This window comes from Lissotriton helveticus, chromosome 1_2 (genome assembly GCF_964261635.1).
Source record: "Lissotriton helveticus chromosome 1_2, aLisHel1.1, whole genome shotgun sequence".
NCBI lineage: Eukaryota > Metazoa > Chordata > Amphibia > Caudata > Salamandridae > Lissotriton > Lissotriton helveticus.
In genome coordinates, this window is record NC_136058.1 from 250,826,398 (window position 1) to 250,851,149 (window position 24,752).

The window sequence follows — 24,752 nt, forward strand, 5'->3', positions numbered from 1 at the left end:
AAAAATATAGTGCAGATACATCTCAATATACAATAGATCAAACTCATAAGATTTCCTATGCACTTTGTTTAACCTAATGAGAATTAACAAAAAAAGGGCTCTTAACCCTGTAACATCAATAACACTATCATTATCCGTACCCCCGGCAACCGTAGTCTGTGACAATGCAAGTTTTTACATAAAGTTATCCCAGATCTTAACAAACATCGCCACAGCTTTAGTACCTCTGATATTGGCTAGTGAGCCTTCCATAGTATAAATTTCATTAACAAGAGCCCACCACTCGGTCGTATGAGGAGGATTCTGAGAAATCCAAGCTCTAGCTATGACCAGTCTAGCACAGGACAGAAGGATATTCAGCAAGTCTTTATTAGAACTGTTAGTAGGATATATAGCCAAAACAACTTCGGCTGCGGATATTGCAAAATTAATCACTTGTTTTTGAAGTAGGATACCTTCTATTGCTGACCAATACTTAGTTAATGATGGACAAGAATAAATGATGTGTATGAGGTCTGCTGCCACCAGACCGCATTTAGGACATTTAGTACGATCACTAACTAAGCTATTTGGTGGCCATTTCGAAATTCTTAGTGGAGTATGATATAAATGACATATAGTCTTATAAGACTGGAGCATTAAGCTTGAGGAATGAGCCACTTTATCCATATTCACTAAAGCAGCCGATATATTCTGGGCGGTAACATTAAAACCTAACCTATCAGTCCATTTAAAAGCCATTTTGGGGCATTCATCTGTTCTATTTTGGCTAAGACACTTATATCCCAAACTAATTAGTGATTTCCTATTCAATAGAAGCAAGTCCATATATCTGAACCGCTCAGCTCTTGCAGCCTCATTTTACGTATTAAAAAATCCCTTATTTGAAAATATTTAAATTGCATAAATTCAGGTAGTTTATACAAGAGTTTCAATGTTTCAAATTGTAGGAGTCCACCAGTGCCATATAAGTCTCCTAGTGTCTTAATGCCATAGTTAGCCCAGTCCCGCCCAGTTTTTATCGCTAAAAATATCAGGAAGCCCTGGATTATCCCAGAGTGGCAAATCAGTATGAAAAAAAGAATTACTGCAATTAGTCAGTATCAGGGTCCAAATACGTACTGCATCGCTCGCAGTCTTAAATTTGACACGTTTAAAATAATTCGGATCTTGCACTCCAGCCAAGAATTGTTTCGAGTCTCTACCAAGCAAAAATTGATGAAAAAAGTATTGATGGTTAACAGCATACAGGCTACGAAGCCGACCCAAAAAGGAAGCAAAAAAATAAGCTCTAAAGTCAGGGAAGTTAAGACCGCCCTTGTCGAGTAGAAGTTTTAATATCGCCATTGATCTTCGGGACTTTTTATGCCCCAAATAAAGCTGCTGAGGATGCCATCTAGTTTTTTAAAAAACAAATTGTTAACGCGAAAAGGAATAGACCTGCAAAGATATAAAAATTTCAGCAAGATGGTCATCTTAATAAGATTAATTCGCCCGAGGAGATTGAGCGGAATCTTGTGCCATTTTTTCAAAAGAACGGACACTTCTTTTAACAAAAAATCATAGTTCAGAGCATTTATTTCACTAATCTTAGCAGATATCTTTACCCCTAAATATACCGCAGCCTGGCAGAGCCCCAGCACTGGTGAGTTAGACTGGTAATTCATTATAACTTGAGTTTTGTTGATATTTAATTTATATCCAGAAATAACCCCAAAGATATTGGCTTCCTCAGTAATCCCTACCAGTGCATCCGCCACGTTTGACGTATAAATAGCTAAGTCGTCAGCATATGCTGTGATTTTAAGAGTTTTGTCATCATGCCAGACAGGTACAATCTTAGTTTGAATTTGAAGGGCATTAATAAATGGCTCCATGGAAAGAGCAAAGAGCAGGGGTCACAACGGGCACCCCTGCCTTGTTCCCCTTAAAATTGCAAAATTTGATGACAATGTCCCAGCATAGCTTATTTTGGCATTAGGGTCCCTATACAATGCCTGTATACTTTTCAAAAAGCGACCCTTTAGGCCAAACTGCTTCATAACCACCCACAAATAATCCCACCCCACTCTGTCAAACGCCTTCTCTGCGTCTAAAAGAATCATACCGAGCGGGGTGAGATTAGTTGCAGCTACATCAAAGGCGGTTATAGCCATGTTGACATGAGTGGTGGTGTCCCTCCCTACAACAAATCCATGATGTTGATCATTAACAAGCCGTGGCATAAGTGGAGCCAATCGTATTGCAAGAAGTTTAGAATAAGCTTTTGCGTCGGCATTGATCAGGGATATGGGTCTGTAAGACCCACACTCTGTAGAAGTTTTTTTTTTTAAATAAAACATAATTTTGGCTGTCTTCCAGGAATCCGGAGCTTTCCCTGTAGAACCAATTAAGTTAATAACTAGACAAAAAAGTGGTAAAAGTTCCTCCGCACAAATGTTATAAAGTTCTTTAGGGAGTGTATCCTCACCTGCAGCCTTATTAGAGGGGAGAGTAAGGCAATGCATTCCTGATCTAAATACGCTTTTGCGGGCACATTTTTATTAATGTATGCTTGTATATTGACCTCGTTGCAGAAGCTCTCGGGAGTATACAGCTTTTCATAATATGAAACAAACTGTCCCAATATTTGTGCTGGTTGGGTAATCGAGGTATCGTTGGGGCCCTTAATAGATTTAATTAATGTTGGTGCACGATCGTCTGCGACTTTGTACGCCAGCACCTTCCCAACTTTATCCCCGCATTCATATTGAGATAGTTTGTACTTATGTATTTTAAGGCTATTTCTCTCCCTGAGCGAGCTTTTTAAAGCCGAGCGTAAAGGAACTAACCTAGGGGCGTATTATCAAGGACGGGCGATACATTATCGCCGCTTTTATCGGCAGGAAACTGCCAACAAAGCGGCGATAATGGGCTTGATAATATGCTCTATGAATTCCTATCAAAGCCCATATTAGATGTGAAGGCATCTAACATGGGCTTCGATAGGAATTCATAGAGCATATTATCAAGCCCATTATCGCCGCTTTATCGGCAGTTTCCTGCCGATAAAGCGGCGATAATGTATCGCCCGTCCTTGATAATATGCCCCTTCGTTTCTAATTGACCAATATGCTGCACACTCGACCCGTCAGTTCTAAGTGTATCAGCAAGTTGTTTTTCACATAAAAGAATATTCGCTGTGGTCGCCTTAATCTCCCTCTTGCGCTCTGCATTTTGTTTTAGTACATATTGTTGAGCCTGACCACGAATAGAGGCCTTACAAGCGCCCCACACCGAAAAAAGTGATGCGGTGTTAATGTTAATATCAAAAAATTCTTTAATATACTCCTTAAGTTTAGCTATAAATGCTATATCTGCTAATAAATATCTAGGGAACGTGAAAGGACGAAATTCCAGTGCCCTTTGGGCTATACTAAATAAAAAAAGTATGGGGTTGTGGTCAGACGATACTCTAAGGGAAAATCTTCCTGTGCCCTGTCTCCATAACTTTATCTGATGCCCACGCCAGATCGATTCGTGAACACAGTTTGTGGGGTGGGGAATAGTACGTATAGCCAGCTATACCAGGGTGTAGATTCCTCCACACGTCTTTAACGTTGTGAAGCTAATTCCAAAATTGCAGCCCTAGTTTAGTGAATACGCCGGAATAAACCTCTCTTGGTTACATCCTGGTCATAATTCAACACGCAATTAAAATCCCCCATCAGAATCAGTTCCCCCTCCCAAGCAAGTAATTCAATGTTCAGCCAATCAAAAATACATGGATCATCAATATTAGGCCCATAGATAGTACAAAAAACATATTTACAATTTTCCACCTCCATTTGAGCGATAGCCCATCGGCCTCCATTATCCGATGCTGATTTAATCACTTCCCCCCGTAGTTGCCTCTTTTTCAAAATTGCCACCCCCCTTATAGGAGCATTTAACGAAGTGCATACCACCAAATCGTACCCCAGTTGGCATAATAACTTCTTATCCTTATAACAGATATGTGTTTTCGTTAACATAACCAGGTGTGGAACGTACATTTTCAGCTCCTCGGAGACCAAACGTCTTTTATTTTTATTGTTCAGCCGGAAACGTTCCAGGCTAAACATCTAATTTGCAGCATAATGACTAATTAATAGATCTAAGCCTTCTGCACAATTCTTTAATTCCAACCTCATAACCTGTCTGTAATCCACAGCGAAAATCACCCTGAAGCTTGTCTTGTCCTTTTCTACTTTTTTCTCCTCCCCCAACCCCAACCCCCAAACCCTCCATCAACCCCTATCCTGCCTCCCCTAAGTACCAAAAGGTAGCCCCCCTCTAACTCCTGCTGCCGCTGAAAGGGCAGCCATCTAAGGGTGCAGCAGCCTGAAGATCCCTCTCCATACCCCCAAAAAATAAAATAAAAATAAGACTTGGATCACCCAGATATGAATAATCAGATAATTAACGGATCCCCGAACAGAATTGCATTTAAGCATTTCCTATTATAAGTGCCATTAAGCTGTACTAATTTTTGAAAGTACATTCTCTGCTTCTTTAACCTCATTAAGATAACGTAAGCATGGGCGGATTTTGCGGATTCGCAATCCGCGAATTTGCGGATTTGCGTATTTGCGGATTGCGAAAATACGAAAAATCCACGAATTCTCGCGGATTTGCGGATTTTTTTGGGGGGGTGTGTTCGCACGGGTTTCTGCAAGTTCGCGAGGGTTTTGTACAATTTCGCAAATTGCGAACTTACTTGTCGGGTCGCCAGTTTTGCGAACTTGTTGTTTCTACGTGCCCAGCCTGTTTGCAAGGCTTTCTTCATCACTGCCACCCTCTGTCACCACTGGCACTCTCTTTGGTCACCCATGCCACCCTCTGGCTCACCCATGTCACCCTCTGTGTCATCACAGCACCCTCTGGTTCACCAGTGTACATTATTGGGGCAAAGCAAAGCACTGCCATCCTCTGTCAACACTGGCACTCTGGTTCACCCATGCCACCCTCTGGCTGGCACACCCATGCCACCCTCGGTGTCATCACAGCACCCTCTGATTGACTAGTGAGTGTACATTATTGTGGCAAAGCCAAGCACACCTGCACTAAGTTTTGCAAACAACACCACCTGCCCTGCCCCAACTGACATTAATGAAGGCTGGCACCTGCTTGTCTGCTCCCTTTCCTTTTTGTTGCAATAACAGGATGCAATGGCATACTTGTAACTATTCTGTGACTGTCAGAGCAGGGTCATACAATAGTTGCAAGTAGGCAACCGGATTCTGGAGGGGCCCTTCAGGAAGCACTACAGCTAAATGGTTACAAATGATGAGCTCGAACTTTTGCACCTGCTCGTTGGTTTTGCTTTTGCAAAACTCGTTTTTCGGTAATTTCGCCCTGTTCGCGAGGCGCGGCGTCGTGCGAACTCGACCGTGGAAGCCGCGAACTCGTGCGAGTTACCCCAAGGTTGAGTATGGGCGCCGCCATTTTGTTTGCGTGACGTATTTCCGTTTCCGCCCCCAATTGTAATTTTTGTACTTTCGCGAGTGCGAGATTGTTGCTGCCCGCGCCGCGGCCCGCGAGCAGTGCGAACTCAAGCAAAAAATCCGCTTCGCACGGATTTGCGTATTTCCGCCACATCCGCGAGAGTTCGCGGATTGCGGATTTACCGAAAATACGAAAAATCCGCGAGCGTAACGAATTTTACGCCCATGCTTAATAATATGTATGGCCAGCGTTAATAACTTTGAGACAAGCCAGTTCCTGGAGAAAAACCTGTGCCCCAGCTGCCTTGAAGGGATCTATTAACTGACGCAGCTTCCAGCGTTTCTCCATTGTATTCTTACTTAAATCCGACCTTACAAAAAAAGTTACATCCTCTGTCACCACTTTGGTCTTGCTTTCAAAGAGACTGCCTGTCTAAGTAGAAAATTCCCGAAAAAGATCAGGAAAGGGCGGGGAAATTTACTTCCTTTATTTCTGTTTACTAAAGGCAGTCTGTGAACTCTTTGTAGTTGTGAGTCCCAGTCCCAATCGGCCAGGTCAGGGAAAGCGCGTTGAAATAGTTTAACCATGTAGGCTCGAGGATCCGAGCCCTCTGAGCCCTCAGGAATTCCGAATAGTCTGAGGTTCTGCCTCCGCTGTCTATTCTCCAAATCTTCAAGTTTATTTTGCAGCGCGTTAATTTCCACATCATGGCGGGATGTCCTTTTGACTGGTTTCTGCTTTTATTGACGGTTTTGGTGGTGAAACATCTGTTTTCCATCTTTACTTTTGCTCCTGGAGCATCCATTGGCCTGTCCTTTGTTTCCAAGGGCCTCTCTCATTCCATTTTACTGCGTAGCAATCATCTATGTTCATATTATTAGGATATTATTTTGAAAGGTGAGCATGTTCTCCCCTATGCAAACCATAGTTTGGGACAATTACCTGTATCATAAGCAAATAACTTTATAAGCATTTAACCTTACGCGACCCACAGGTTCCAAATATTTTGAAAACACACGATCTTACTGTTCCTTTATTTTTTTATATTTGCCTCTGCCGATTAAAAGCATTCCTGAAAGAAAAGGCGGGTTTATGTACAAACACATTTGTTTATTGAGTTCAGAGACAATTAATTTTAGTTGCCATGAACTTAGTTTTTAATTGTTTTATTTATTTTAAAAGATGTGTATGTATAGACTCACATTCATCTTATAAATGTAAAAAAGGATTTTTATTTCAATGCTCCGCTTGACGAAAAGTACTTTTCAAATGATGAAAGCCAAATTAAGTAAGTTAGTCATTAGGTAGTTATTTCTCTATATGCTTTGCAATTGTTTTCTTAGTTTTTTACCATTTGCTTTATTATTGTGTGTACATGTTTACTATGACACATAACATATTAGCAGACATAGGTAATAACAAAATATGTTGTTCACCTTCCCCATGTAGGTATAGAGGACATTTTCTGGAAGGAGTGAGCCTTCTTTCAATCTGTCCGACAGCTCCTTCAGGGACAAAGAAAGAATGTCTTCAGATTTCTGCCCAGGATTCTGTAAAACGAATGATTAAAATCGAGTTAAAGTGGGAAAGTAGTTCTTAACATTGATGCAATAAACAGAATAGAACAAGGAAATGTTAACAGAGCTGCCATCCACAGTGGTAGGCCACATGATACATTAATAAGTAAGACCTATGTTTGATAGAATAGACATGGTCACGCAGATGATCTGTATTCCCCTCCCCTCTTGGAGGCATCAACAATGCCTCTTTATAAAGAGCTGATGTGACTATAGTAAACATTTTTCAGGGCACCAACATGGCAGCAAAGGAAACAATAATAAATTAGGCTATCCAAATAGAAGCAGCAAATACAAACTACAATTGAATGTTAGCTCAACATATTCTCAATTGCTTACAATAATCTACAACCGTGCTTTGCACCAGATGAAACCAAACAACAAAAAACCTACACTAGTAAGATCTGGACTACATAATGTTTCAAAAAAGTGATTTTTTCCAAAAATACTAAGCATGCTATTTTGTATTGCAAGCACCGTGTCTAATAAGCTGGTCAACACCATTCATAATTCTTGTCCTTATATTTAATTGTAAAACTTCTCACTCACATGCAAACGTGCATTTTCCAATTAGAAATCTGTTGCCATGTCTCGATCATGAACTGACACACCGAAGGAAGCATTAAACAACATTACTAGATATTAGAAAACGAAACTGAATTCTGTTGCAAGTAATCATCCTTTGAGTTGCTTGAACCCTTACTAGTTTCCATTTCATACTTCATGGTCAGCAAAGGAAAGTAAGTTGGGAGGAGCTACCTTTAGCCCCAGTTTTCCAACTGAAATTAACAGTAGGGCACCCATGGCTACATATAGGTGCCATCCTGTGTGTGTGTGTGTGTGTGTGTATATATATATATATATATATACAGTCAACAAGGTTAGCCCCAATGAGAGACGCCAACATGTGCGTAAAAACTTCGATATTTTATTGCTGGCAGCAACTTGCAGGCAAAGACAACTGACGGTTTTATAAAAAATTACAGCCACAGCCAGACGCGTTTCGGGAACAGCGTTCCCTTCTTCAATGCCTTAGTTCCCTTCACACCAAATGGCATTTCCTGCACACATTTATTCTCAAAAAGACCTGCCCCAGTGGGTGGGGCCAATCCCTTGGCCTTCTGGTCCTGGAAGTGCAGGAACAATAACCTCATGTGAGTTCGTTTAGTGTGCAGTCCATGAAAATATAATTACCACAGTGGGTCAAAGACAATCAGCATGCTTCGACTCTTGTTGATACCAGCAGCCAGCCGAGCGCATCCTCCAGTTGTACTGATGAGACCGCACTGGCTCCATCACGGGTCCGCTTTTCTCACGGTGGGCTTCTCTCGCGGCTGGCCTCAGCTGCTCTAATCCAGTCAACAAGGTTAGCCCCAATGAGAGACGCCAAGAGGTGCCTAAAAAGCTTCGATATTTTATTGCTGGAAGCAACTTGCAGGCAAAGACAACTGGCGGTTTCATCAAAAATTGCAGCCACAGCCAGACGTGTTTCGGGAGCAGCGTTCCCTTCTTTTAATGGCGTTAGTCCCCTTCACACCAAACCACATTTCCTGCACACATTTATTCTCAAAAAGACCTGTCCCAGTGGGCGGGGCCAATCCCTTGGCCTTCTGGTCATGGTAGTGCAGGAAAAATAACCTCAAGTGAGTTCCTTTAGTGTGCAGTCCATGAAAATATAATTACCACAGTGGGTCGAAGACAATCACCATGCTTCGACTGAGGTGGATACCAGCTGCCAGCCGAGCGCATCTTCCCGTTGTACTGATGAGACCGCACTGGCTTCATCACGGACCCGCTTTCCTCGCGGGGGGCCTCTTTTGCTGCTGGGCTCAGCCGCTTAAATCCAATCAACAAGGTTAGCCCCAATGAGAGAAGCCAACAGAAGCGTAAAAAGCCAAGGGATTGGCCCCGCCCACTGGGGCAGGTCTTTTTGAGAATAAATGTGTGCAGGAAATGCAGTTTGGTGTGATGGGGACTATTGCCATTGAAGAAGGGAACGATGTTCCCGAAACGCGTCTGGCTGTGGCTGTAATTTTTTATGAAAGCGTCAATTGTCTTTGCCTGCAAGTTGCAGCCAGCAATAAAATATCGAAGATTTTTTCGCATCTATTGGTGTCTCTCATTGGGGCTAACCTTGTTGACTGAATTTGAGCGGCTGAGCCCAGCCACGAGAGAGGCCCTCTGCAAGGAAAGCGGGCCCGTGATGGAGCCAGTGCGGTCTCATCAGTGCAACGGGAGGATGCGCTCGAGCTGGCAGCTGGTGTCCAAGACAGTCGAAGCATGCTGATTGTCATCGACCCACTGGAGTAATTATATTTTCATGGGCTGCACACTAAACAAACTCACATGGGGTTATTGTTTCTGCACTACCAGGTCCAGAAGGCCATGGGATTGGCCCCGCCCACTGGGGCAGGTCTTTTCGAGAATAAATGTGTGCAGAAAATGCGGTTTGATGTGAAGGGTACTAATGCCATTGAAGAAGGGATTGCTGTTCCAGAAACGCGTCTAGCTGTGGCTGTAATTTTTTATGAAACCGCCAGTTGTCTTTGCCTGCAAGTTGCTGCCAGCAATAAAATATCGAAGATTTTTACACACCTGTTGGCGTCTCTCATTGGGGCTAACCTTGTTGATATATATGTATATAGATATAGATATATCATCAAAAAGCTCCCCAAACTCCATGGAGAGGCAGCCAGCACTCGATTATTCAGTCATACCATCTTGGACACTGGGCCACCTGAGAGACGCATTTCAGCAGCTAACTCTGCCTTTTTCAATTTAAGTGTGCCATATTGGTGCTCTACTTAAACATCATAGTTAATTAACACAAATGATGCACTTCTTTTCAGCAGCCAATCAAAGAACATGTACGATCACTGCAAGGGACAATTTCACTTCAAAACATTAAAACACCACTTAAACTCTCAATACTTAAAAAACGAAATTAATATTCAGGTACATGTAAAAACTGGACTGGAATGTAATTCGAATCCTCAGCTGTAAAGAAAGCAACTAAGTGTCTTTAAATGCACAAAACCGCACACACTAAAATCAGTCATTAAAACGCTGTTAATCACATTCCAGCCGCCTTGCAGGCTCACTTCTAACTTACTTTCATACCTTTCTGGTCGAGGGACATCCAACCCTCGTGATCTAAATAAAACTCTGGTCTCAGAGTGACAACTTTGCACATGAAGGTGGCAGTGAGTATTTTAACTTAAAGTCCCTTGTCCAATGTGGATAAGTCTGACATTCAATGTTGGAGTCCCAAGACCCACCCCTCGGCTAATGCCATCAGTAGTCCCCAGCTCCAATATAAGGGAGGTATTCCTAGGGTGAGGTTAAGCCTTTCATGCAAGAACTCCAGTACCATCATACTTCCAGCGCTAGCGGTGGCGCTGTTTGCTGTGCACCACCAGTGATCTGGCAGCACAACATGCAATCCCCCTTTTCAGATTTAACAGGCAGGCATGCTCCCATACTAGGAGAGTGGCGATGGAGACGAGGATGTGGCCGAAGTGGAGAGAAAGGTTCACCTGGGAGCAGAGGCTCCCTAGACGGGGACTGGAGTTCTTGCACAAAAGGCTCAACCTCAACCTAGTTTTGGGTTCATATTGTTCATGTTTAAAGGACGTCCGCCTGCTGCCTGCATATTGCTACAGAGAAATTGGCTAAGCTCAGGCCACTGCACACACAGGAGGCTCTTGTCACTGGTGGAGCGGGGCCTGCCTGCTAACAATTTGAGCCATTTTTGGAAGCAGCCAGAATTTGTAGGGTTACTTAACCCAACACGATGGAGGAGTGAATATTTCATTACATGCAGGTACTCGCACAATGACTTACTTAACAGCATGAGGACCAAAGTTTTTCCACAAAAAGCATGTTAAATATGTCACTTAGCCCTACATCGAAATTAATCCTTTTTGAGGATGCAACGGTATTATATTGTGATCGACTTTTGTGATAAATACATTTTTAAATGTGGTTGAAAAAAATGGAGGGACATGGCAATGCTCAAGAATCTGAAATAATGTATTATGGACTGGGTAGTCCAAGATCTGGAGAATTATGTGATCAGTGACCCACTTGAATATTTCAGTATCTAAACATTTATGACATATTGTTTTAAAGTATGGGTTTGTTAAAATATGTGAACTGATCTCCCATGGTTTAAAAACTGTATAAAAGCATTTTGTGTTATTCGGGTGTATTTAAACTCATGAACAACTGATCCTCATTTTTTGCAAATGATTAAGACCGTTGTCTAGTTGAAAAGCGTAATGCTTATGTGCTGGTACCTGCTGTAATAAAGAACTCTGTTTCATTTTACTCCCGACTGGAGGGCTTGTTTGCTCGTATTGTGAAGGCTCTGTGGGACTTAGTTTGGCATATATATATATTATATATATATGATATATTATCTACTGGCGGTCGCCAGTAGGTAGTTATAGTTAAGACCTATTATCCATAGGAAATCCGCAACATTCTGTTTGGAATAACTTTGGCGCCGGTTGACGAATGTTCAAAACATATGACCCGCTACAGTCCGCTCCTATCCTGAAAGTCTTGGGGTGATTTGTCAAGCAGGGGCCGAGAAAAAAGGGGGGTCCCAATACGTGTTTTCCCCATGCAATTTCCCATAGGAACCTTTGATTGCAGCTACAGCCCGAACTGCTGAACGGAATTACACCAAATTTGGCTAAGAGGTAGCCCTTGGTTCAGAGTCATGCCTTTTGGTTAAATGGTGTAAATCCGTTCAGTAGTTGCTGAGAAAATCAACAGTAAAATCACATATATATCTATGGCCGTGGTAGATCCGCGCACCCTATGCGCACTCTGTGCACACCCTTTCGATCACGAGTTGCATGCTAATTGGCTGTCAACTGACTGTCAACACTCCAAACCAGGAAGTGCTGGCAACCATTTTGTGCCTCGGTACGAGCGAGGCTGAAGAAATCAGTGGAACAAGTGTGCAAAATGTATAAAGGGGGCAGGGTAGAAATACCCTGACCCTCTAGACCTGCTTAGGGGGTCCCACAAGGACCCTCAGGGTCCCAAAATGTATTTATTTTTTTAAACGGCAAAATGCGCACAGGGTGCGCGAATCCTGCTGTACAAAAAAAAAAATGAAGCGTGGGCTCTCGCGCTTCTTTAATAATTAGCCCCCGGCGGGACCAAATGCCGGGGCAAAAATATGAAATTTAATGGGAGGCCCAGAGGGGCCCCCAGCCCCGGGGACCGCCATCCCCAGGGCTACAAAATAAATGGGTGGGGGGGCTCAAAGGCCACCCCCCAGCAAAATACATGGGTTTGTTCAAACCCCCCCAGCCCCGGGGACCGCTACCCCCCAGGGCTTTGAAAAAAATGGGTGGGGGCTCAAAGGCCCCCCACAAGCCCAGGGGACCACCACCCCCCAGGGCTTTGTATGTTGTGGGAGGAGGGCCGCGTGGCCCCCCTCCTGGAGCCGTTGAGGGCCCTGTGGACCGCCACCCCAGGACAGGCTCCTGCAGTGTCTCCAGGTGCCCACCCCAGGACACTGCTGTTTGCTATGCCAGGGTGGGAGCTGAGGCTCCAGCCCTGTCATAGCAAACTCGGTTTGGATTTTGAAAGAGAGAGCAGGGAAACCTGCTCTCTCTTTCAAAATGCAAACCATATTGCTTTCCCACACGGGGAGCTGCATGTCAGCAGCTCCCCGTGTGGAAAAGCAATGCTGGCTCCCGAAGGACGTGGGGAGCGGCTGGGGCACGGTCCCACGTTGTATATAGGCCACAAAGAATAGAAATTAGTGATATGTGGTAAAAAAATTACGGTCAAATTCGCGCACCCTGGTGTGCACGCGCTGGGTGTGCGACTCCTACGCGTTGGGTGCACGACTGCTATTGCGTTGGGTGCACGACTACTAACGCTTTGGGTGTGTGACTCCAAGCAAAAAAAAGTAATATTTTTCAGATATACATCAAGCTTATTTGTTTAGATATTGGGTGGCTCTAAAAAGAGCCATCGTGTTTATTGAGAGATTTGGTACCTATAAGTAAGTACTTATGCAGAGTCCAAAGTTGATGAGGAAGACTCCGTTACCCTGTAAAATGTACACCATCTCTCCTATAGATGCCATCCATATTGAAACGCAGATTGTTGTGGTAAGAGGACCCCATCCTATAATCTCGGAGAAAAGCAGAAACAGCTTTATTGATGTTTCCTAGCTTTCTCAATCTGTGGACAAAAATGATTGATCCAGTTCCATTTCTGCCTTTGGCATATGTTAGAATAGACAAAGGCATTTTGGGGGAAAAGTGACATAAATTCTCCAAAGGTGTCCTTCATAAGCATTTCCAGGCCTACCCCAGTTAAAGTGCCTAGGTCATTGCCATCACAGTGCACAATTATGAGGTCAGGGTGTTGGAGATTCAAAAAGGATTTAACCAATGGCATCAATTGGTGCCATTTTAACCCTCTCGTTCCAATCTATTTAATGCCTACATTTGGCAAAGCTAGGTCTTTGTCAATGCCTCTGTTTTCTGCACACTTTTGGCTCCAGAAAATATAGCTGTGTCCCATAATCCATACTCTAAGCATCTTAAAAGGAGGTCCGGATGCACTCAGAAGGTGTCTGTCTCTGAAATGGCAGTTTGAAAACCAAGATTTTTCTAAAATGGTGGATAAGATGCAGTTTTGAAAAAAGAAAATAAATGAATGGCTGTTTGAGAACATTTTTGACTGAAAAGTAGGGTGCATGTTTCTGTTTTTAAAAGCATGTTTCTTATTGGTTAACAAAAACTGTTTGAAAGGAACATTACATAGGATAAGGTGATATTTTGAAATGTCAAGCACACTTGCTGTTTGGATTAGCAACATTGTGTGCTGAACTTGTGACCTGTGTGCTCAGTTGAGTGTTCCATGAACTGTTACTATGGTAACAGGCAGTAAGCAGATCGGGGGTAGGGTTCAAACGTATGTCAATTGGAAAGGGTTGAAATGTGTACCAATAGAAATGTGTTCGCTTTTGAATTAATGTGGGAAGCACTGTGATTTGATATTTACATTCTATATTTGTGCAGAATGAGAGGGAACGTTTGCAATTTTTTGGTTTTGCGAAGAGCAGTACAATGCAGAGATTCTGAATAAGACAATCTGGTGTGTGACTGACATACTTAATCTACAAATCAATTTGAAAGGTGAGTTATTAATTTGTGAGGGGTTGTATGTGGTGCCTTTGGTTTTAATAAGAGTAATAAGATTAATGTGTTTCTCCTGCTAAAGTGCAGGGAGTAGTCATGCTTGTCTAGAATCACATTGTGAGTCTGTCTGCATTTGAGCAACCATTGTCAGAGAAGCATTTGGGTAGTTGATGTCTTTGCAGACACATAACTGCTTAAAAACCTATCCTATTCTCAAGTTTTGGTAGAATTAGAAACCAGTCATTGCTTATGTATATGCAAAATGAGTCAGCCTTCCACACTAAAGTGCAGTACTAAAATATGTAGAGTGTGTGCAGTCACCTTACCTCTTCCAGACTAGTAAATGTGTTTTGGTAAAGTCCAAGGGATAGTGTTGATTGTCTAGAATCACACTATGAGTCTGTGTGCATTTGGAAACCATTGTGACAGAAGCATTTGGATACTTCATGTTTTTGCAGACACATAACTGCTTAAAAACCTATCCTGTTCTCATGTTTTGGTAGAATTAGAAAGCAGTCATTGCTTATGTGTTTGCAAAATGAGTCAGGCTTCCACACTAAAGTGCAGTACTAAAATATGTGGAATGTGTGCAGTCACCTCACCTCTTCCAGAGTAGTAAATGTGTTTTGGTAAAGTCCAAGGGATAGTGTTGCTTGTCTAACATCACACCTCGAGTCTATAATACGAGTAATACGTATATGTCGCGTATGCGCTTGGAGTCACGTACCGGTCACATAGCGATCGCGCACGAAAATACGCACTCATCGCACACCATACGTGGATCCTACTCAACAATCCTAAAATGATGGCTAAGTTTCGCACAGTGATCGAGAAAAGTTAGCTTTGGGTGCCCGACACCCCCAAAAAAATTGAAAAAAAAAACAATAAAGAAAATGATATAAATATATTTTTAAAAATATTTAAAAAAAACAATATTAAAATATTTTTTAACCATTTTTTATTCAATTTATATTAAAAATATGTAATATAATTTAAAACATAAAATTTCTAACATCAAATAGTTTAAAAAAATGTAGTAAATCAATATAAAAAACAATATATATAACAATTAATACATTTAAAAAGTGTCATTTACAAAACCTTTGAAATTCACTTAAAAAACCATAGGTTTCAAACATGTTATAGTTAGGATTTAGCATTTAAAAAACCTTTGAAATTCACTGAAAAAACCATAGGTTTCAGATATGTTTTTCAGACATTTTATAGTTAGGAATTAGCATTTAAAAAACCTTAGAAATTCACAGAAAAAAAACATAGGTTTTAGGGGCATTATAGTTAGCTGGACATTTCACTTGTACAAAACCATTGAAATTCCTCCATTATAGTTAGTTGTACTAACTATAACTTGCACGCCCGCAATCCACTGCTGATGTTCTCGCTCATGAGATTGCCCTGACTGAGCGGCGTCTGTCCTTAGATGTCTTGCATTCAAAACGTTCATCCTTGGGCAGTCTAAATCTGCACGCACACCAGAACGCCCAGAACACCCAGAGGCTGCAGGCTTCAATCTTTGCGGTGTGGTAAAAGCCACTAGTAAGCCTCCTAATGTTTTGTTGGATTCATCGGCCACCGTGGAAGCTTCTAGTGGCTCTAATGTTGATGTTCTGGTTTGCAAAGGTACATCCGCAGGCACCCTAACACGTGCGGTGACTAGGTCTGTGCCTAAAGCCAAATCGCAACCAAAGGAACCTATGGTAACTGTGCCAGAACCGTCCACAAAGAGGAAGAGGGGAGGGGGGCCGCAAAGGCCGAAGAGTGCTAAAGCTCAGAAGACTAAAAACAATGGCGGGATAGTGACTGTGACACCTTCATCTTCACCCTCACTGATATTAAATCAGCAGTCTCTAACTTGTATTAAGGGCACTGTGAATCCTGACCAGATGGGTGTTCCCCCTGAACCCCAGGAGGCCTTATGGGGTAAATTGGGGGCCATAATAGAGTCATTTCTCTCTCCGATCATTGATAGGCTAACTCGCATTGAAGAAAGACTGACTAATTTTGATTTGAATGTTGTGCCTAATCTTCATTTTATTGAAGCCGCTTTGTTAAAAATGGGTCGAGTAATTGAAATGCAATCTAATGTTCAGAGTAATTCTGTAAATTCTGACCCCTCCCCGCTGATTATGACCACTAATTCTGGGGACCCACCTTCCAGTAGAACTGTTAGAGAAGGCCTTGTTTCTGAGGAGGGGCTGGTAGCTCGGGGTGGTCAGGTGGGTGAGGACGGGAATATCACTAGTGAATTTGCACAGTTAATACCGAGTTCACCAAGGGAGGTGGGAAACAGACTTTTGGGTAGTCTAGTAGGTAATAACATTCATATTCGCCCTATTTGTGGTTGGGGTAGGACATGTACAATGGAGTGGCCCATAGAAGTGATAAGGATGGACACAGGGTATTACACCTACCATCGGCCTCTGCCCCCCTGGTAGTGGTATTGAGGAATGTTCCGATTTTACAAGATGGGTACTCTGAATCAACTGACCAGCTAATGGCCATAACTATGTATTGGTTTACAGCCTAATTAAAGCTAGTGGGGGCCTGGGATTGGGATATCTGTAACCAATTGATAATGGCAAGACGGGTCCCCTGGATTGGTCATTCGAGGAAGGACGGTGGAGGGGATTGTGTAATTGTGATTTTTAATAATGAATGGGTTGTCAGATTTCTGCTGGAGCACTTAAGAAGTAGAAGGCATGGGTGCTATCGTGGGGAAATCCTCCTTTTACCATTAGGGTTTTTTTATAGACCGGATCAGTCATCCCAGCAAGGGGTGAGAGGTCGGGGTGTGCCACATGTACCCTTAGGGAGATCTCGTGAACTTGAATTAGCTAATAGATTTGCCCCTTTGTCAGGCCTAGACGCCTGTGATTGACTTCCATCAGTACATGTCCCAGAGTCAAGGGAAGTTACTAGTCAACCCATTGCTTCCCCACTGTCCGAGATAAGTTGTCAACTGGTGACAAATACAGGGTTGGTATGCACTAGCATATCTGGAGATATTCCTGAGTAGTGTTCCTTGTTCTCATGGTCCAAGTTCTGTCAACCAGGGAAGAGCTGAACATGTGGGTGATCTCACTAACAAATGTAGAGTCTTGAGCTGGAATATTGCGGGTTTGAGATCTAAGAGAGATGTTCCTAATTGGCTATCCTTCATAAAATTACATGACATAATTGCCCTCCAGGAGACCTGGGATGGGGGGATAATTTTTGGCTGGATGGCTTTAGCTCATTCTCTCTAGTGGCACGCCCAGCTTTACCGGGCAGGGCTAAAGGTGGTCTCTTGTTGCTCCTATCTTTGGATTTAAGATGCTCTGTAAAAAGGTTAGAGCTAGACTCTCCCGATTGCTTGATATTGGAGCTTAGTGAACTTAACTGTCCCAAGCTCTTGTTAGTGAATATTTACAATTCAGGGGAGTGTGACTATGCAAACCAGTAAATGTAAATGTGGGATACTTGTAAAGCGCACTGTTACTCTACCCGAGTGTCCTGGCGCTATAGACCGCTGGGGAACCCGTCCTGGTTTTCCCTGTGAGATGGTCCCTTTCTGGGTATCTCCAGGGTGAAACCAGGCACCCCCGGCATCTGTGGGAGGTCGTTGTAGAGATGAGGCAAGCTTAATGCCCAGAGTTACCGAGTGTGTTCCCTGGTTAGAGTAGGCATTGAGGCGAGAACCAGTGAGCCACACCTCTCCTTGAGTTATTTTCTGAACGATTATAAGATAAAGCAATCCACTTTTTTTCATGTATTATTAATGGGCGATTTTAACACGCATTTGTGTAATTTACGTTGTTCATTACATGATCCGCATGGTCTTAATTTTGCCAAGATGCCACATTTTGAGCAGACCTTACGGAGTGAGGGTCTTGTGTCGCTTTTAACGGATGCTGATCTTTATTAAGCTCGTTTTGCTAACCCTGGAGACCGGTGTCCTACATTTAAAGCCAAGGCTTGTAATACCGTTATAGATTACATTTTTATGTCCCACGCGTTATTGAATAAGGTGATTTTCTATAACGCCCAGGAATCCCCTTTGAGTGATCATAATCCGGTCGTTTTAATTCTGGATATTGCTTATGGTATCCTGAGCAAAGGTGGTAGGAAGCAGGCTATGTCCAAGGTGCTACCCTGTGACCAGGGGAGGAGGGTTCGATGGGCTAATGTAATTCCAGATAATTTTCTAAAGGGCCTGTATGAGAAATGCACAGATCAATTTGCCATCTGCATTGAGCCACCAAGTTCCAAGAATGCAGTACTCGGAGCTTTTGAGGGAATTTGTACTCAAGTAAGCTGCGATCAGTGTTTAAAAATGAAAGGGAGACCCAAGTGTGGCCCTAAGTGTTTCATTGAGAAATGTTCACAAGCCCATCGGGCTTTAATTTTAGCCCTGAAAAAACAGCCAGGGGATAGGGAGTTGATGGCCGAGAGAAGGATGGATTATAAATTAGTGCTTGATAGCTGGAAAAAAGAGATTAAGGATGAGGCGTGGAATTCACTGCTGTCTGTGGAGGTACTAAGAGATAGTTCAAGATTCTGGACCATCATAAACGCCCCTTTTTTTCAGGGGAGGATAATGAGGTTCAGGACTGTAATATCTCTGAGGCTCAATGGCTTTCCCATTTCAAAGCAATTTATGAGTCGGTGGGGGCTGCGGACTGTAGACCTTGGTCCTCACTCTATTGAGCCAGCACCCCACTTGAGTTTAATGATGAGGAAATTGAGAAGGCCATAAGAGACACTGCTAGTCATAAAGCACCAGGTCCATATGGTGTTCCTGCAGACCTCTATAAAAGTAATCCTCAATTTTAGGCCAAAATACTTACAAATGTTTTTAATGCTGTGGGCTCAGCTGGTTTCCCAGCCTCCTGGTTAAAATCAATTATTATACCCATTTTTAAAAAGGGGCAGCGAGGGGATCGTCAGTGTTTTAGGCTGATATCCCTTATTGATTCCGCTGTAAAAATCCTGGGAAAGGTAATCCTAATTAAAATTACTGATTGGGTAGATGAGAGGGGGATTTTTATCTAATATGAAATATGGTTTTAGAGGTGGAAGAAGCACCATGCATCAATGTTTAAATTTGCACTTATTAATAAGCAAATATACTAAGGCCAAGGAGGGGTACTTGACGATGGCTTTTATGAACTTATCCAGCGCTTTTGACCTAGTTAACAGGTCAAAGCTTTGGAATATCCTGCTGGAAAAGGGTCTTGACCCTTGCCTAGTCTATTTTTTAGCCAACCTTCACCAAGATCTTACAGCCTCGGTTAGGATAACGCAGGCTGGTGATTGCACTAGATCATTCAATTCTGGGAGGGGCGTCTGGCAGGGATGCATTCTTGTACCCTTGCTGTTCACCCTTTAGATTAATGATCTGGACAAAGTGCTTGTGGAGGCGGCCTTGGATATCCCGCGTGTAGGAGACTGCTTAATCCCTGTTCTCCTATACGCAGATGACGCAGTACTTTCAGCCCGTACAGCAGTGGGCCTCCAGCGGCTCCTAGACGCCTTCAGGGCTTTTATGCACTCCTTGGATTTAATTGTGAATAACGGAAAGTCACATACTATGACAGTAGGTCACAGAGTTAGGAAAACATTTTATTGTAATGGATTGGAAGTCTCTTCCGTGTCCTCCTTCACTTATCTGGGAGTCCTTTTTGATGACAGGTCTTCCTGGGTTATGCAACACAAAGTTAAAAAGAATGCAGTCAAACGTGCTTCCTCATCTCTTTTAGGGTTTGCACAGCGATTGGGGGCCAGACCGATAGAGGCTATTCTAAAGGTTTACAAAGCCAAGTGTTTGGCCATTGCGGCCTATGGATCCTGTATCTGGGGCTATAAAGAACAGGTTGGGATACAGATAGCTATAAACAAATTCCTACGAAGTCTTCTGTCTGTTCCACAATCTACCCCATCGTATGCCATAAACCAGGAGTTAGGGCTAGGCTATGTTACTGATACTTTGCACACAGCGCCGTTGCTCTGCTGGCTCAAAACCTGGTTGAACCCTGATTTAACCTTGAATCATTTGATTTTACGGGACTGTTTGAAGTTAGATAAGTCCCTAAAAATCAAATGGCTCTTGTATGTCAAAAGCATGTTTATTAAAATAAGACAGCCAGAACTTTATGATGAACCGGAGAAGATCAGGAAGGAGGATGTGTTGTGGGTAAAATTGAATTGAAAGGTTTTGATGATGGAACGAGAAGAACAGGAGCTCAATGGCTCTCGTATGTCAAAAGCATGTTTATTAAAATAAGATGGCCAGAACTTTATGAGGAACCGGAGAAGGTCAGGAAGGAGGATGTGTTGTGGGTAAAATTGAATTGTAATAAGGTTTTGATGATGGAACGAAAAGAACCGGGGCTATGTAAACCATCAGTTAGGGCCCATTACCCTTTAAAAACATCAATCAAATTAGAACCTTATTTAACAATAGTTAATAAACCTTACCATCGTTAGCTCCTAATTAGGCTCCACTTTAATTTGATCCATTTTATATTGGGGGATTATCGGGAATGGTGTAATCCTGTTGATGCTGAACCCTGCAAATGTGATAACTTTTCATCTCAGGACACATTGCACTTCATGATGTTTTGTGATTTTTAATCCCATATTCGTTTGAGATTTCTGGTTCCTATCCTGAGAGGCAGGGGTTTCACTCAGGTAAGACCACCGGCATTGGTCTTCCTACAGTCTTTGTGTAACCCTGGGGATATTTTTAATATTGCAACCTTTTTGGTAGCTGCTGTGAGACTAAAGAAACAAAGAAATGTAAAGATGCCTTCTCCCTAAGCAATATTGTCATTTTTTTTTCAAAGTAATATTGTCATTTTTACTGTAATTTGATGGGATAAGCGGTATGATATTGTGTTAGTATTTTTATCTAAGTGCACAGAAATCTTGTCTGTGTATTTTAATTATTAAGTTAAAATTATTTGTTATATTGTCTATGTTTGTGTTTTATCTTTTGTACTTTTATGATTTTAATTAATCGAATAAAGTGGATTGACTGACTGACTGCCACTGCTGATGATGTCACATATTATATCATTCATGATATGGTCAGTGACATCACTGATGACATCACTGATGACATCTCAAATGACATCACTGATGACATCATCTACCTGACAATCTGATACACGTCATCATACACTAGTATAACCTTTCATCACTCACTGTAAAATATAGAGTACCATGTTTAAACCATTGACACACCAATACAAGTTTCTAAAAACTCACTCAGTGATTTGTAGATCTACACACACATCTAAACACTTACCTATAGATTTACTCATACAATAGAACACTATTAAATATACTTATACATCTATATCGACATTACACACCAGCACACATCCTATTCACTTATACAAACAATTGATCATACTTAGATTTACTCAGCTACACACTTATACGAACACCACTTTATTTATTCATATAGATAGTAACTCATACTTAGTGTGTTATAAAATCACTATTACAAGCAATGTTCTCACTAATTTTTTTCCTTTATGTGCGGCAGCGTAAGGTCTCTGTGCGCTGCAGCCAAGGCTATGTGCGCCAACAACACGACTGTGCTTGTAGACCATCGCTTTAAGTGGATGAAAAAACTGTGTGTCTCTCAAAGGGGCATGACCGATGCAATTAAGGGCGTGGCTTAAAAGCAATTAAGCTAAAAATCTGTGCTTAGCATAGTGTGCCACCCAACTGATATTTTGCTTCTTCTGTCATTACATCAGATATTTAATACAAGTAACATTACACCTACAAAAAGCCGGGACTATTGGCGTTGTCAACAGTTGTTTGTGGCATAAAGTTGTATATAATATTGAAAATGCTTCTGCTCTTGTGGTAGAGGTTGTGGCTTAATGCTTGAGCTGCCGACTTAGGGGATGGGTTTTGAGTCTCGGGTCAGATTAACATCCTTTGATCCTCTGCAAATCAATTAATCTCCCCATGAATACAAATAATGAAATAAATCATGTAAATCACTCCAATACCTTTGGGTTGAGTTAGCACTATATAAAACTTGCTGCATTTCTTTTCTAAATGCAGGGCTGATAGTTTGCCTTTTGAAAGAATTTATGTTAAATGCAGCCCATGATGGACACTGTGATCAGGGGAGCAACTAGACCCAAACTTGTGTGGAAATACATGGGTGTTTGTGTGGAAACTAGTGCCCTAGCCTTGTGCTGCACCTGCCTCACCCTGCTATGCAGAGTTTAGCTGCTATGCAGAGGTTAGCTGCTGTTCTAAAAGAACCAGGGCACCAGCCATGCTCTGCCGACTTTTTGGGAAACAGAGGTAGTGAAAACTAGGGCTCCAGTCTTTCGTTACACTTCCCTAGCTCTAGTGTGAAAGGGTTAGCTGCTGCTCAGGGTCTAGCTTTTGTGCAGAGTTTAGCTGCTGTGCTAAAGAGAGATGGGCACTAGTTGTGCTCGGTGGACTTGTGTGGAAAAACAGGTGGTGAAAACTAGTACTCAGTCTTGCATTGTACCTCTCCCACTGTGCAGTGGTGAGTTGCTGTGCAGGTTTTTTAAGCTGCTGTGCTAATGAGACCAGGGTGCTAATAGTGCTCTGTAGGCTAGTGTGGAAACAAAGGTAGTGGAAAATAGTGCTCGGGCCTTTCGCTGCACCTACCGCACTCTGCTATGCAGTGCATGGGAGATCCTGTGCAGGAGTTAGCTGCTGTGCTAAGAAGGCCAGTACACCAATCATGTTCTGCAGACTTGTGTGGAAACAGAGGTAGTGAAAACTAGTGCTCAGCTTTGTACTCCATCTACCTTGCTTTGCTGTGCAGGAGTTAGTTGCTGTGCTATGGGGACCAGGCCACTAGTCCTGCTCACAGATGTGCGTGGAAATAATGAAGGCGTGCTTGCGTGTCAAAAGAGAGGTGCCCAATACCCACCCACTGACCCCCTTATCCCAGCCCTTCGAGTGAACTCGAGTTGCACCTACATGTTGTGCTACCAAAGGGGTTAACTATTGAAGTGCTCTTAGCCCTATGGGTGTTTCAGCAAGTTTAAAAGCATAACATTTGTAAGGCCTACAAATTCCAGACTCGCACTAAAGTCCACTGTAACTGCTGTGAGAAGAAGTATTCTGCAGATTCCAAAGTCATATTTGTACAGCTTTTGGGTCCTCCAGAAATGCCATATTTCTCTGAGTCAGCTCATAACCAGGGCCTGGCTGAGTGCTGACCCAGGCAGGCTCGATTAATGTCCTTTCTTCCAAGAGCGAATGCCTCCTCTCCAAGAAGAGAAGATGGGTGGACCTACAGGCTAATCCATCAGCAGCTGTCACTTGGTGCCAGGTACCAAGCTGCACAAGGGAGAAGGCAGCATGGGGGAAGGGGCTTTCAGAGTCCATGTGGCAGGGGACCCCTGGACAATGCCATCTTAAATCAACCCAGAGGCCTGGGCAGGAAGGAGGGAGCAGGGACAGTGAAGTGATGTGTTGCTGTTTGATAGGACAAACAGAGACTTCCTGCCAGCCCCCTCCCCATGCTTTAAAAAGTGTTTGCACAGGAAGGGAAGCTCTCTCTGGGATGTGGTCTGCTGAGGCAGAGGGTGTTGGAGCCTGGCACCATGGGCAGTTGGAAGGAGGAACCCCCTGACTGTCCCACGATCCTGAATAGTGCCAGGAGAGGAGTCCAGGACCAGTGAACAGAAGCCCGGGCCTCTGAGCAAGGAGAAGAGAGGCCCAGGAGGAGAGCCAGGTGAAAGGCTGGCACCGGGAGCCAGTAAAGACTGCTCCCTGACGAGTGCACAATTTTGGAGACAAGGAGGGCGAAGGAAAGTGCTCCCAGTGGCTGGGAAGCACCACCAGGAGCAAGAAGAGGTGAAAATTGGATGTGAAAATCGTCTGTCTGGGGCTGAGATATGCCCCCCAGAAGGTAGGCAACCTTTGACCTCTCAGTGGACCGATGACAAAGAATGTTGGGCTCCACTGCCAGTCTCAACTATGCCCCCGGGGTGGGTCAGGTCCCTGGCGCTGCCCATGTGAAGCAAAGTCGGGAGCGCCATCGCGCTCCCGGTGAAATTGCCCGAGAGGGACCAGGCGCCCACCATGGCCCCCTCTTGACATGGGAGGAGGGGGACTGCCACCGCGCCCCCACTCACCTCCCCCCCCCCCGAAGAAGTAAAGTCGAGGAGCGCCATCGGGCTCCCACTGAAAGTACCAAAGGTGGGGGCCAGGAGCCCACCCTGGCCCAGTGATGTTGGGGCGTGGGGGAGTGCTGTCACGCCCCCTGAAGAAAATAAGTCAGGGAGCACCATTGTGCTCACCGCGAAGGTACACTTGTGTGTGTCCAGGATCCCAACTCCGGGCCCGCAGCACGAAACTAAGTCGGGGAGCGCCGTCACTCTCCCCGTGAACAATGGCCCCTGGGGGCCTGGGACCCCATCCCCAGGCCCCAAAGTGAGGAGGAGGATAGGGGAGGGTTGGGCGCACTCACCCGTGGCAGCGGGAAGTCAGGGGAGTGCCGTCACACTCCCCCGAATAC

The 24,752-nt window shown here is 43.4% G+C and overlaps 1 protein-coding gene across 1 annotated transcript in view; it reads right to left on the bottom strand.

The window, feature by feature from the left end:
• LOC144800484 (vitamin D3 hydroxylase-associated protein-like) overlaps positions 1 to 24,752 on the bottom strand; it is a 257,769-nt gene that overhangs the window by 180,803 nt on the left and 52,214 nt on the right. The window contains exon 2 of the mRNA XM_078671683.1: positions 6,903 to 7,016. Within this exon, the coding sequence (XP_078527809.1) occupies positions 6,903 to 7,016 (114 nt within the window). The remainder of the gene's footprint in view (positions 1 to 6,902; positions 7,017 to 24,752) is intronic.